General features: G+C 39.1%; 1 protein-coding gene across 2 annotated transcripts in view; it reads left to right on the forward strand.

The window, feature by feature from the left end:
• TTC28 (tetratricopeptide repeat domain 28) overlaps positions 1-15,681 on the forward strand; it is a 780,748-nt gene that overhangs the window by 372,137 nt on the left and 392,930 nt on the right. For both annotated transcript variants that reach the window (XM_023559275.2, XM_010598769.3), the window contains 3 exons: positions 3,584-3,731; positions 13,191-13,463; positions 14,415-14,545. In XM_023559275.2, the coding sequence (XP_023415043.2) occupies positions 3,584-3,731; positions 13,191-13,463; positions 14,415-14,545 (552 nt within the window). The remainder of the gene's footprint in view (positions 1-3,583; positions 3,732-13,190; positions 13,464-14,414; positions 14,546-15,681) is intronic.

A 15,681-nucleotide genomic window follows, 5' to 3' on the forward strand; every position in this document is an offset into this window, starting at 1 on the left:
TTGTAATAGCAGAGTGTGAATACTTTGGTCATTAGTGATGTATTTTTTGTCCTTGCTGAAGTATTACAATCCTTACTGCAAGTAAGCAGTTACTACAGCTGTCAGTCTAGATCTTTATGCTACCATCAGGGCATTTATAACTTTTTGCATTCTTTTCCTCTAGACTGTGAGCACCTTGAGGGTACCATTCTTGTTTTTTTTTTTTTCTTTGTATTTGTTAGGTACATCATAGTACCTGGCGCTGCAGATATTTAGGGAATGTTAATTGAAGGAAGGGATGGAAACTTATTCCTATAACCAGTCATCTTTATATTATTTGTGAGGTCATTTAGTAGGATTGTGGAATAACCACTGTGGGTTTTTTGTGGTGAGCAACAAAGTATAAATGACTATGAAACACTTGATAATCCAGGCATCCCATCGTTTATTCCGGTGTATTAAGTAGCTCCCTGTATGTTTCTCTTCTTTCTGGGTAAAACTTCAGGTTAAAACTATTCTTCTCAGGGTAACATCAATATAGTCAATAGTCAATCTGTGTTGTCCTTTGTCCTCTACATACTACATATCCAGTGACCGGATTGTGGTATATGCTTGGGGTATTCTGTGACAGGAGGGTATATGATCTGAGTTTGGATGGGTACCGAATGTTCGCTACCATTCATAGGCCCCAACTTGCCTTGGCACGCTGTACATTCACTGCCTCTGCACAATCCTAAATGATCACGGTCTGCCTGTCTCCCAGATGAAGCAGCTTCCTGTGAAACCTGGGATGATGGGTATGAGAACAATTAGTATCAGGAACCAGTAGGAGAGAAGCAGACAGGATGCAGCAGGTCACGTCTATTTCCTTGAAGCTGTGGTAAACAGCCATGAATCCCAGTACATCTTGACCTTTGCTTTGGAGGAGGCTGGCAAAGGATCCTGTGAGTGGCTGCCATATTTCCCAATACCTGATAATACCCATGTCTGTTAGTCAGGTGGTTCAGATTTTGTCTGAGAGCCTTACAGCAATGAGGAGGCTCAATTATATACTTTCCAAGTTGCCTCCAGTCTTTGAAGGAGCAAGGGGAGGAGTGAAGGAATCAATGATAAGATACGGAGTGATGTTACATTGAATGATAAGATATTTAAAACATTTACTGGACTTCCCTTGTATTTGGTTAGTCTGTAATTATGTCTTGTTATATTCTAAATCGCCAATGATTTCTTTTCACATTGACTAAAAGTGATAAAAATAGCTAATTTTATTGAGTGCTTTGTGTCAGGCACTGCTAAATGCTATTAATGCTATCACAGTAACCCACAATCTAGGTTTTATCATCATCAACTTGAACTCCATAGTGGCATATCTCTCACAAAAGTATCAAGTAATTTTTATTCAGCAGCTGTTTGTACATTCAATGAATGTTGCATGGAAAAAAGTTGGGAGAGTTCCACTCCGGGTTTAGTGCAGGGGTTTGGCACAGCTGGACTCATGCTGTCTTGACAGGGAGACAGCTCTAAGCTTTTAACTGAGAAAATCTTGTAATGTTGGGTTAGGGGTTGTGTAAGGATATACAAGAGGACCAAAGGAAACATTTGAGTTCCCTCTTCTATATCTCTTTTTAATATTTTCTCCTGAAGAATGGAACCAAAGGTTGTGGGGGGCATTGCCCAGTCTTGCCTTTTCTCCTGTAAATTCTGGGTATTCTAAGAAAGCAAACCATGTACACTTTTCTAGAGCTGCTGTGTGAATTTGATACCGTAGCTTTCATTTGATACTGACCTTTGCCTACCTCCTAAAAAAAAAAAAAAAAAATTTTTTTTTTTTTTTTAAAGGGTAGATAAATCATACTTTTTCGGTGATTTCATTTTGGCACACAGGGAAATCAGATGCTGTCTCAGTGAAGTTAACTAATGATAAAATTTTACTTTAAATATATAAGAAATTATAAAAATTCATTGAGACTAAGATTCTCGTGCTTTTTTTAATATGTACCTAAAATCAATATAGCTACTGACATTACTTTTTTGTCTCTTTCCATTGATGATAATTACAGTTTACAAATATTTGGCGTAAGTATATGCATTATATAAATAAATATAATTTTTTAGTTTAGCTTTAGCATTTCTAGACTTATGGAAACTACAGTTATTTTTAGTTGCAATGTATCGTATACTGCCTCTTGGGTTATAGAAACCACCTAAAATGTGAAATGAAAAGGGTAGTGCAAATTGCCTGTAAACACATTAAAGATTAAAACAGTGGCTGAGTCCAGTGAAAAGAAGTAATCTTATGAATTAGTAATGAAAGTGCATTTACAGGTTATTGTCTTACTGGGGTCTGAGTTTTAACAGCTGCTGGTAGTTTAAACTAATAGAAGCCTGAATAGCCCATAGTAATCAGAGTACTCATTCTGTTTATGGATTGTTTCTTAATAGAAATACTGAATAGTATTTCCTATATTAAATCACCTCAAAGGGTAGTTATAAAAATGAAATAAGATAAGGTATGTAATTATGTTTTGTAAACGTGAAAGGTGCTCTCTCTCACTCTGTGTGTACAAGTGTGTATAATATGGCATTATATATGAAGTTGAATTAGGAGTAGAGTTCATTGAGATCCTTTGAATACAGTTTGTGATCATTTCAAAGTATATTGGTCCGAAAAAGTCAAGTTTGTGTTATAAACAGTATTCTAAGAGTATTTAAGTTAAACAGGAGGCCAAGTATTTTTGAAGCAGATGTTGTTGTATAAGCAATTAATTCATTAATAATATACCGTTTTTATTTATTATTTAATCAGGTACAAACTGCTTTGCAGGTAACATACTAGGAACACTTAGTCTATTTACTTGGCTTTATTCTGTGTACTTGAAAACAAACTGTACTTTCTTAAAACTATTATAAAATTTAAGTATTTTGTTAGTTCTCTGGCCTTTTCTGCAATTGGCCAGAAGGAAGGATGTTTTTCTGTAATCACAGATGATAATACTGTTTTTAAACTAATCCAGTTAAAGAACAAAAAGGACAACAATCTTGATTTTAAGCAAAGCACACATATTTTAGATAACTGCTTTTAAATATTGTGTTTGAAAGACAAAATTAAAAGCATGTAACCATGTTATTCATTATTAAAATTACCTTAATGATAATCATACATTGATTTTTCCCCCTGAATTATATAAAGGGAAAATATGAAATTGAGTATTTCTCATGTATCTTGCACTATAGCAGAGGCTTTGGTGAGATGAAAAATCTCCAAACTCCTGTCCTCGAGGAGCTTATGCTTTTTTAAAGGTGGGAGAAGATATACTTTTAAGATCATTGACAAACAATAAAAGCAACATGTGAGTAAGTGCCAAAGAATATAGTAATATTACTAAGTGAAAATATTAAATAAAAATTGCTTGGAAGAAGCACGTTTGCCTTCCACAGTGTTAGGAGAAATTAGATTTGACTACCGATAGTTGACTAGTTTTTTGAGTGAAGATATCTTCAATCTCAGTTCTCCTGGCCTGTGGTTCTAATACCGAATCACTGTCACCCTTGCGGGAACACATCGTAATAAGTAAAACATACATTGTCTTTTCTTTATTTCCAGGCATACTTCCGACAGGGCGTTGCCCTCCAGTACCTTGGACGTCATGCCGATGCCCTGGCTGCCTTTGCATCCGGGCTGGCTCAGGACCCCAAGAGCCTCCAGCTTCTGGTAGGGATGGTGGAAGCCGCCATGAAATCTCCCATGAGAGGTGAATATGATCAAAGTACATGGTCTGACATTAAAGTAGAACGTCTCAAGTCTTCCAAGACTCTCGACTTGGGCACTGAGAACTGATTATCAAATTTGCCAAGATCTGACATTTAGACAAAGGAAGATCAAGCATCACTGTTGATAGCTGAAATAGTGAGGCAGAATGGGATGGCGGAAAGACCCTTGGAAGTTGGTGGACCGAGATTATGTTCTTGAATTTTCATTAACCAATGACTCAACCTCTCTGGATTTTCGGGCTATTTAAATAATCTGTATGTTTTTCTTAGTTTTAAGATTGTATAATTCGAAACCACAATACCTCAATAGTAAATTGATTTGCCCAGGTGGACCAATATGCCTTCTAGAAATAATCAAGTAAGAGAAGACATTAAAAAGCCCAAAACTAAACCTGTTGCGGTTGAGCTGATTCTGACTCACGGCAACCCTGTGTGTCATAGAGTAGAACTGCTCCGTGGGCCTTTCTTGGCTGTAGTCTTTACAGAAGCAGATCACCAGGGCTCTCTTCTGTGCTGCTGCTGGGTGGATTCAAACTGCCAACCTTTAGTCGTCAAATGCACACTGTTTGTAGCACCCAGGGACCTTCAGAGAAGGCATTACATATTCTAATATTTTATAAAAAGATGTGGATCTAACTATAGGCTGTGTCTAACATTTTTCAGAGATACATTAAAAGAATCTGTGGGATTAAAAGATGAGAGAGAAAAACAAACAGATACACTTTTACATTTGTTCTCCCTGTTATTACTTCCACCTTATACCAATTTGAGGAGTCCTGGTGGCACGGTGATTAAGCACCCAGATACTAATGGAAAGGTTGGCAGTTCAAACCCACCAGCCACTCCACGGGAGAAAGATGTGGCAGTCTGCTTCCATAAAGATTTACAGTCACGAAGACCCTATGCAACAGTTCTATTCTGACACATAGGGTCGCTGTGATTTGGAAACAGCAGTGGGTATGTCAATTGGTATTCTTGAAAAACAGTACTGTGGAGGTCAAAGGACATTTAAAGCCCAAAACATATTGGCTTCACTGATTTTGAGGAGTGAACTCTTGGGAAGATTGGGTTGGAAGTGTACACCAGTTGTCATCTTTGGGGGGAGATGTAGAGACTAAGACAGATTCATGGCAAATAGTAGACTTTTTAATGTTTCTAATTAGTTATGTCAAGCAGAGCTCTGAACTGGTAAGTTTTCGAATTTCTGAAAAAGGGGAATGATCCTAAAATTTTTGATGGACGTATCATTATACATTTTAGTTTTGAAAATGTTTGCAGGGTTTGATAGTTTTAATATAGTAGCTAGTACTGTACTTGGCTCTAAATATCTGCTCTATCAAAGCTTGGTGAACTAGATGGTACTCATATGCTCTCTGGACAATTCATAGCTCTACAAAAATATTTTCCTCAAAGTTGGGGATTTCATGTTTTAGAAAAAAAGTGGTGAGGAAACCTCTTTCATGCCATTTTATAACCTAGTACAAAGCTGAGTCTTTGCTGGAGGAACCTAATGGCTTCTCCCACTGGGGGACCTGCTGTTAATAAACTCTGGCTTGGAGCAGATGCTCTTTGGAGCTCCAGGGCTTGGGGGGAAATGGACAACAAAAAGAAATCAATCTGTTTCTCCTTTCCATTTTTTCTAGTATTTTCTCATTCCCTTCCTGCCCTCTCTCCAAGGAATTTACATGGAACATTTTTTAGTTTATGAAGGTATTACCCTCTTTATTCTGAAGTGTTTCTGCTGTTTGCTTAGAATATTGGAGTGAACGTGTTGAGATCAGCAGAAACATACTTACCGGTTTTGCCTTTGATACAATTTGTTTAAATAAATGTAAGAAAATCTTCTCTGCGCTGTGAGAAACAGCTCAGACCTGCTGTCACCCTTAGGGTTTTCCATGCCACCTTCTTTGCACTCTTATGGTGAGTGACCTAAGGCTGACCCTGGAGAAAGCAGCTGCTTACAGGTGCCTGCAGCATTTCATTATTTTCTTCTCTTCCCTTAAGGCAATTTAATTTATCTCATTTATTTTTAGCATGCTTTTCCCACTGGAAACCCTGGTGGCATAGTGGTTAAGTGCTACGTCTGCTAACCAAAAGGTCGGCAGTTCAAATCCGCCAGGCGCTCCTTGGAAACTCTATGGGGCAGTTCTACTCTGTCCTATAGGGTTGCTATGAGTCGGAATCAACTCGACGGCACTGGGTTTGGTTTCCCGCCCCCTCCCCCACCCCCCCCCCCCAATGTCCTATTCTGGGTGGGCTTCTCTGATCAGGGTCTTCTAGAGAACCTGTTGCTTGGCAGAATGTTGTTCTGTGCATCATCCGACATCTTAATGACCTCCCTTCTTGTCATATGGTTGTAATTCTCAAAATCCATCATCACCTGCTACCCATTTTTTCCCCACTGTTTCTTTGAGCCTCCTGCAGCTTTCCAAGTTTCTGCCATTGTTGCATAGCTGTGCAGTCAGGGTCACTTTACATATAGGTCTGATCTGTGGGTTTTTTTGTTTTTGTTGTATAATACTTAATTGCAATAGAGAAGACTCCTAGGTGTGTCTATACGCAAACAAAGCCTCCACAATGTGCGCTGTGTTCCTGTGGTTTGGCCTTTTTGGAAGTTTCAGGGCTTTTTTTGTTTTGTTTTAAGGCAAGGCCCACCTGTATTAATACACCCTTGTTCCCTAGATGTGCATTGTATTTATCCACATTGAAACTCATTTGTACTTTTTTTATTGTTTCTATATTTCTGGTGGAATTAATTCTGTTTTGCCTTATTTTTATGCTTTCACTTGTGCTCAGAAACCAGATATTAGTTAATCTATTTTGGATATATTTATGTCATTATATGTAATGTATATCATTAATGCAAATATTAAAACAAGTGTAAGTATAAAATGGTACTCTCTTTTTCATGACTTAATTAATTTATCCTTTTACTCTTCTCCATTTCTCTTTTTAGATAGTCTTTCAGCAATTCTAGTTCATTGTATTTTATAAACGTTGTAGCAAATTTGTATGCTGTAGTGTCCTACTACTGCCAACCATGGATTTCATAATATAATTACAAACTGAGATTGAATTTACCTTTATTTGTTCCTCTAAAGATGCCAGGACTGTTTCTTGCTTAGGGTTCTCTTGTGTATATTCTCTCTCCTACTGTTAATTCAGTAATCTAAAGACTATTACATTTATGGGCTATCACCTGTCGTGGTGTTCTACCAGCTCCAGAGAACCCAGGGAAGCTGATTTTATGAACTGCTGTTGGAAAATGGCTGCTGAATGGATAAGCTTTTCTTTCAGGGTCCAATTGGGTTCACCTTTTATTTACCTATTGTCCACGCTCCGTGCACTCTTTCCCTTTGATTCTCTTTTGGGTGGTAGTCACTTTTCACAGGAGGCCTGTTTATGCAATGTTATGTTGAACACATAGGCTTTTGTTCCAAAAGATTGGGACCTAATTCCAGCTCTGCTCTTTGCCATTCCAGTGACTGAGTAAGCTTGCTTCCTCTCTCTACATACTTCAGCCTTTACCTGTCAAAGGGACATGGTATTATCTATCTCCTCATGTTGCTTTAAGAATCAGGCACTAGAATGGGAAGGCAGGCCCCTGGTGGGATGCATTCGTCTCTGCCCTTACTCTCACTGAACGTAGCCACAGTGCTGGTCCCACTCTCGTATTTATGGCAGCACAGTGCTGCGGAGATGTAGCATTGCACAGTACCCATGTCCTCTTTAGGAGCACTCACTGGAGAAGGCTGTCTCAGGCCTCGCTGCTGGAAAAAGCTGTGTTTCTCCTGAGTGTTGGTGTATTTTTATCTAAAATGTTCTGAGAATTTTGAAAGCGATCCTGTATCCTTTTGCTATGAAGTTTAGAGTCCAGTGTCCTGCCGCCTCTAGGAATTATGCTGGGCCTTATAGTCTGCCTGTCTGTGTGCTGCCTTGTCCGCTGCTCGAGTTTTATTGTTTGACCGTTATTCTCCATTCACTCTATTTTTCTATCTTATTTCTGTCCACAGGAAAAGAGCTCTGTTTCTCCAGAGTATTGCTCTGTTTTTACCTAAAAGGTTCTGGGAATGTTGAAAACTATCATTTAGCCTTATAAATGGTTAAAATTAAAAATTAAATATGAATTTTATCACTCAATTGTTTTTTAGGGGAATACTTTCCTCTCATGATACTTCCCCTTCTTATCTTGTCAATATTACCACACTTGTTATAGTTGCTGTCCACTCTTTGGCACCTTGTTTTAGAGATTTGTTCTAGGATTGTTTCTCCCAGTCTTCTGGATTTGCCATTCAGTGCTATATTTTAGCGATGTATCCAAGAATAATTGTCACTGGTACTATCAGATTTTTAGGAAAGCTGAGGCCTTTTTGGTCACGTATGTTAGAGATTTTTTTATGTTAGAGGGGGATGTTATAAGGCAACATAAGGCCCCCTTGGAAGGCAATATAAGGCCTCTACAGTGCCTAAGACAGAGTAATGTCTGTAAAAATATTAGTTACCTTGAAGACAATTCATAGGAGATAGTCAGTAGAGTATCATTTATTTTGGACTAAGGCATTATTTCTATTAAATTCATTTATTCCTCAATTTCTGTGAATTTTATTTTCTAAATATGTCTGAAATTTATGCCTTGCTTTCCATTTCTTTTATCATTGCCAAATATAAGACTTCATCATATCTTCCCTCTAACTGGTTTTCCTGGCTTGTATCTCTTCCATAACAGTTCATGCTTTGCTTTCCTTCCAGAATGAACTCTCTAAAATGTAAGTTTGATCTGCCACTCTCTTCTTTATAATTCTGAATTCCCTCCCCATTGCCCACAGGGTAGAGGCCAGCCTCCTTTAGTATATGAGACTTTGCCTCCCTTTCATTCTCATTTCCAGGTACTTCCAACTAAAACCACCTGTAGCTCCTGGAAAACACTGTGGTTTCTCATATCTCATATCTAATCAGATGTCACTTCTTCTGGGAAACCTTGCCAGTCCTACTCTGGGAGAACGCTAACTCCTTTGGCTCCCATAGTACCTTTTAGCAATTCCATGAATTATGGATTGAAACACAGGCCATTATTTTATAAGGTACTAAAAAAAAAAATATCACTTTTTATTTTATACATATATGTACATACATACATACTGAAAGAGCTCCTTTAAACCTCTTTAGATATAGAAAATGAACCATTGTGAGGCACCATCAAGTTCTGATACATTAAATCCCAACTTCAGAGATGTTAATATGTGAATAAATGTGCATCTCAGTCTTATGAAATACAGTCTCCCTCTTAACCTAGTGCATTGTGATTATTTGTCTACGTATTAGTTTCATACAGCCTACAAGCTCTTCAAGTTTCAAGAAATGTGATTTTGTTCATCTTTGAATTCTTAAAAGCTTTTTACGTTTAGAAAGCACTTAACAGGTGCTAGTCAATTTTGCAAAGGGCTTTTGTATTCTTATAGAGTTGGTTTGACATTGGCTAGTCCATATATTATGCATAGATTCTAAAAGAAAAACATCTTAACAGCTACAGGTTGCCAAAACTCTGTTTCACCTGGCCTAATAAAAAAAAAATTATTCCCTTTCCTAAATTTATCCTAGAATAGGAGTTAGAATCATGGAAAAATAGAATTGGAAGGAATCTTAGAGCTCACCCAATCTAACTTATACATTATATATATATATATTCATATATATATATATATTCTTACCAATTTCATTCATCAGAAGCATGTATAACTGCTAACCAGTGCATCTGATTTGGGGGTGTGTTCAAATGAAATATAATTACACACATAGCCCTGGTGGTGTAGTGATTAAGACCTTGGCTGCTCCTTGGAAACCCTATGGGGCAGTTCTGCTCTGTCCTGTAGGGTCACTAGGAGTTGGAATTGACTCGATGGCAATAGGTTTGTTGTTTTTTTTTTAAATATGAAAACCAGTTGCTCTCCAGTTGACTCTAACTCATGGCAACCCAGTGTGTGTTGAAGTAGAATGGTGCTCCAGGGTTTTCAGTGGCAAATTTTTTGGAAGTAAATCACCAGACCTTTTTCCCTAGGCACCTCTGGGTGGACACATACCTCCAACCTTTTGGTTAGCAGCCAGTAACTGTTCGTACCACTCCTGTATGTGTGTATAGACACATGTATAGTTTTGTGTAACCACCACCACAGTCACACGTAAACATTTGACAAAATGAGGAGACTAAGGGTATGTGGCTTTGAAATCCAGGTCTCTTTATCCTCAGCTTGCTTTTTTTTTTTTTTTTTTTTCGAACTTTAGATGAAGGTTTACAGAGCAAATTAGTTTCTCATTAAACATTTAATACACATATTATTTTGTGACATTGGTTGCCAACCCCACGACATGTCAACACTATCCCTTCTTGACCCTGGGTTCCCTATTATCAGCTTTCCTGTCCCCTCCTGCCCTCCTCTAGTCCTTGCCCCTGGGCTGGTGTGCCCATTTAGTCTCATTTTGTTTTATGGGCCTGTCTAATCTTTGGCTGAACGGCTCAGCTCAGTATTTTTGCCATTATTCCATATTAACATCCTTCCCTACAAATAATCTCTGGTCCATTCAAGCTGGCCTGTCATTCTGTGTACCTCTCTTCTTCAGGCACCTTTGTTTAAGGCAGGCCTTCTGCCTAACATGCCCTCCACTCTTAGGAAGAAACAGACTTACCATGAAGCTTTCCTATTGCCCCTGATAATCAGTTCCTCTTACAACTCTTAAAACATGAATGTTACTGGCATTGTAATTTACCTTTTAATGCATTTATATTCTCTTTCCTATATACTGCAAATGGAAGTTTGATCTTTTACCTCTGTTTTCTTCAATTTCATTTTCATCTAGTGAAAAATTATACAGTTGACAATTTATTTCTCATTTGGAAATCTTCCGGGTATTTCCTTCAGCCCTCTAGCTGTGGCAATGTATTCTCATCTTTCTACCATTTTTGAATAATTTTAGAGGCTCAGTCAGTGGCTCTTGCCCTAACTTAGCCATGGTTGCTATGGGAAAAAAGTCACCAGCTGAAGCATAGTCTCTTTGCTGACTATCAGTCAGGTTGGGATGGCAGTGTCTGAACACTCTTTCTCTGTTTGGAGAATTCCCTATCTTTTCCTGCCTCGTACCTTCCACTATAAAGCTGAAAACACCAGATTTTCATGCTCACATCCTCCTTTGCAGCTGGGCTCTGACTTTAAATCAAGAGCTAAAGGACAGCCCAGAATTTGTTGTGGGAGTGGGCGGCAACAGTGATATCCATTTTCCAAGGGTGGCATTCAGTGGTGGTAGGGCAGCATTGCAAGCTGTGGCGTCCTCTGTTTAGTTGCAACGCTTGTCTTACCTTCACCAGGCAGCCTTTGTGGCGTGGTTTTGACTGTGGGCCTGGAGAGCTGGTTCCCCACTCTTCCCAGTGGTACTCAGTGCATTTCTATTCTCTTAAAACCAGCCCAAATTGGTTTCTGTTTCAAGCAACTAAGAATCCTGCCTGGTATGGTATTAGAGCCCTACAGTAGATTCTTGTCTTGGCCCTGTCTCAAGCTGGCCGGGGGCAAATCACTTAAGTACTCAGATTCTTCATTTCTAAAATGAGGCTATTAAAGGATTTTCAAGACCTTTGCAGCTCTAAAATTCTATTCTATTCCTATTGCCCAATTTTTGTTGCTGCTAATTGGCCAGTGAGATGCTGATGTGATCATCGTTGCTGTCAGCTCCTCACTGGGTACCACCAAAATTCTGCTTAGACTATTTCTGTATGGTATTGTTGTTCTCTATATTAGCAATCCTGGGTTCTTGTGCCTGCATTTAATCCTACTGGTTGGCTAGTGTTTACTGGTACTGTGCACTGCAAATTCTCGCTTGCATCTTGGCAGGTGTAAAAATGTTCTTTGTTCTCTGTTTAGTGAGCTGATTGAAGGGAAAAAAATGCTTCAGGCACCAGTAGGTTTTGAGGTTTCTGTGGTAATGTTGATTCAGGCGAGAGCTCCTTAGTAGAGAGTTGAGGCTTGAAGTCATAAATTGTAAAAATTACATTTTAATGCAGTACTGTTGGCTAGGAGAGTCAAAATTTAAAGAGACCAAGCTTTTTATAGTTTTTACATATGCACAGTAGAACAACTAATGTGAAATAGTTTTTCAGGAAAGCTAACAACAAAAGCGTTTTAAGTGTCGCTTGATTGTAGGGCTACAGTCAATAGCTCTGCAATTGTCTTAAAAAAAAAATACAGGGAGGGTGGGGAGAAAGAGTTTGGAGGTCATCCACATTCAAACTTAGCTTCAGATGGAAAGAATCTCCCTGTGGCTTCCTGACTCTAAATCTGTGTCCTTTCTAAATACCACATAAAATAAAATGAGATCAATATTAATTTTGTCTTTCATCTTACTTTAGTCAACATGGATGATTTTTTTTATGGTTTCTGTCACGACCACAACAAAAATTGATAATGTTTTTTGATTTGGGCATGAGGGTCACAGAAACAGTAATGTACACTGGGCTGCTGCTGAAGATGACAGATACTTTGTTGTAAGAGCTTCTTTTACTGCATCTTCTAGGGTTTCTTAGTCATTCACATTCAGGTTAAATGAATATTTATTGAGTTGGCAGTGTATTGACGGCTTTCACTTGTGTGACAATGGCGAGTTTTTTATTGAGTGCCTACATTCTGCCAATTACTGTGGAGTTCTGATAAGGTATAAAACAGTACTTTGAACATGTTATCAGGGGGGACCAGTTGCTGGAGAACGACATCATATTTGGTAAAGTTGAGGGTCAGTGAAAGAGAGAAAGACCCTCAACTAGATGGATAGACACAGTGGCTGCAACAGCGGCCTCAAACGTAGCAGCAATTGTGAGGATGGCGCAGGACTGGGCAGTGTTTCTTTCTGTTGTACATAGGGTTGCTATGAGTCAGAACCGACTCAGCGGTACCTAACAACATAAAAGAGTCCTATGTTGTCTTCACATTTAGCCGAGGGAAGGTAAAAATAAATTTAACACATGTGAAACAATTCTAAAACAGTCAAGGGCCAAACTGCGTGATACTAACTATATAAATGCAGTAGGAGTTTAGATACAAAGATTAATGTTGGTTATAGGACCTGGGGAATGCTGCCTGGTAGAGGTGGTATTTTGAGAGGCCAGCGGGTTGGGGTGGGGGACTAGGGAATCATTTAGGGAAAGTGGCATATCCTGATCCAAGAATGACCTTGGCTTATGAATGGGAGAGTGAGGAAAAGGAAATACTGGACTGGGGATTGGGGACAAGGAGTCATATGGGATAAGTAGAGAGTTAGGGTGGTGCTGGATTAAAGGCTGAAGAGTTTGTGCTTGAAATTGGCCATAAAAAGTATAATAAGCATTTGTTTCTACAGTATATTAGAAAATATGGTTTTGTGAATCTTCCTCCATTCTCCTGTATTCTTTTGTTTTCCGTCAGATTCCCTGGAACCTACTTACCAGCAGCTTCAGAAAATGAAACTGGACAAGAGTCCCTTCGTGGTCGTATCTGTGGTTGGGCAGGAACTCCTGACGGCTGGCCATCATGGGGCCTCTGTGGTTGTCTTAGAAGCTGCTCTGAAGATTGGCACCTGCAGCCTCAAGCTGAGAGGTTCCGTTTTCTCTGCCCTGAGCAGTGCTTACTGGTCTCTTGGGAACACAGAGAAGAGCACTGGATACATGCAACAGGACTTGGATGTAGCCAAGACCTTAGGTAGAGTTATGTTTCTCTCCTTTATTTTAGTGCAGAAAGGAAGCTAACAAAGCTGATTAGCCTGACATGAATGGGGATAACATATGCAATGAAAATTGTAATCCTAGAACAATCTCTGTTTTAGAGTACTCAGATCTTTAGGAATTTTCAGATAACAAGGTACCACGGCTCTTAAAAAGCTAAGAGGTGTGAATTAACACTTATTGCCCTCCTCAGAGATTTAGACTCACAGATTTAATACCTCAAAAGATAGTATTGGCAGGTGAATCTTTCATCTCAATTTTCATTTTTGCCCCCATTAACATGCATCATTTTATTGGAAGAGACAGTATTGTGCAGTGGTTAAGAACATGGACCATGGAGCCAGACTGCTGGGTTTAGGATCCTGGCTGTGTGATCTTGGGCAAGGTACCTAAACTCTCAGTGCCTCAGTTTCCTCATTGGTTAAATAAGTGTGGCCTATGATTATGATTGTCATTTATAGTGATTATTTAAGGGACATGTAGGATTGCAGTTAAGAGAAAGGATATGGTGAATCTACTATCAGTGTACTCATAAAGAGGCAACTTATTATAGTAGTTTTGGAGTCAAGTGACTGAACCAACAAGCTGATGGCTGTTCAGCACTAAGGGTCATTAGCGGAGCAATGAGGAGACTCTAACAGCAGCTGGTTTGTGTCAAGGTCTTTAACCTCTCATTTCCAAGACACCTAAATCCCCGACTACAGTTTCATGTTAAAACGACAGTTCTTGTCCAGAGATTTAAGTTCTAGGACCGTAACTCCCCACATAGGGTCTTGTGGAAGGAAAAAAATATTTTTCAAAAAGAAGTCAAGTGAAATCTTTGGTAGTAAACCTGTGGTTCTTAAATTGAGATGTCCATTATGCATTATAAATTACACTATAACTTGAAGAAGTTTTATCTTTTTTTTTTTTTTTCCAAACAACTCAGGTGACCAGACAGGGGAATGCCGAGCTCATGGGAATCTGGGCTCCGCATTCTTCTCCAAAGGAAATTACCGGGAGGCTCTTACTAACCACAGGCATCAGTTGGTGCTCGCCATGAAACTCAAGGATCGAGAGGTAGGAAGTTTACCTGTAGACGCCCCCGCCTCTGCCACCAAAAAAAATTTTTTTCTCTGAAACCTGGAGTCCTTTTTTTTTTTTCTGTTCAAAACATTTCAGATACTTCAGATGTTGGGTGTCTACCATGTGTAGACTTTAGGTATGTAGAGATAAATAAGATATGGTCCCTGATTCTAGGAGCTAACAGCTTGGTGGGATATGTGGCATGAAGCAGACATATGTAAAATTAGCAGAAAGCTATATCATCATGCTATAGACATGAGGTTGTAAGGAGCAAACATTATACTTTGCTTGAGATCAAAAATTGCTACTGCAAACCCTTCATGATATTTCTTTGGTGGATTATTAACTCATGTGGTAGACACATAGTAAGTCTGAGAGACCTGAATTATAATGAGAAAGAATTATCATCCTAGACCTGATTAGAGAAAAGGAATGTAATATTCTCAGACTTGATATCCAGTAGCTGCAACATGATGAGAAAGTGCTCTTAGGGTGGAAAGAAGGTGGGATTCGCGTCATACAGACCCAGATATGACTCTCAGTTATAGTACTTCCTGGCTGTGGGATCTTAGGGAAGTTATTACTTAACTCCTCTTGGCTTTTGTTTTCTTGTTTAGGAAGTGATGATGTGGTGATTCTATTTGTTTCATAATGATTCTGGTAGGATTATAAAAAATACATGTAAAGTGCCTAGCACGATCAGTAACATGCAAGAGGCATTCCATAAATGGTAGCTTTTATTGTATTATTAATAGGGAAGAGAAGTTTAATAGCAGAGGCAATAAATAAGTTTATGAATCAATATATGTATTGGGAAACATATTTAGTTACATTTATATCACAGAATTTCACTATGGGACATTGTAAAGATTAATTACATTATTTAAATGATCCAACATCAGGTCTCTGAAACATGGTCAGGCACTATGAAGTAATTGGGGGGTCTTCTCCCCACCTAGCCCACCCCTCTTGGTCCTTCCATTTGTCCCTCACCGGGGCCTCCCAGGACAGAACCCCGAGCGCCCCTGCCCCTCCTCCCATGTCAGGCTGAAGCCATCCTGGCCCCCAACCCTGGGGGCACCACCCCACCTCTCACCCCCTTTGCCTCCTTCCACCCATCGGGCTGGAGC

Source organism: Loxodonta africana, chromosome 19 (assembly GCF_030014295.1).
Source record: "Loxodonta africana isolate mLoxAfr1 chromosome 19, mLoxAfr1.hap2, whole genome shotgun sequence".
NCBI lineage: Eukaryota > Metazoa > Chordata > Mammalia > Proboscidea > Elephantidae > Loxodonta > Loxodonta africana.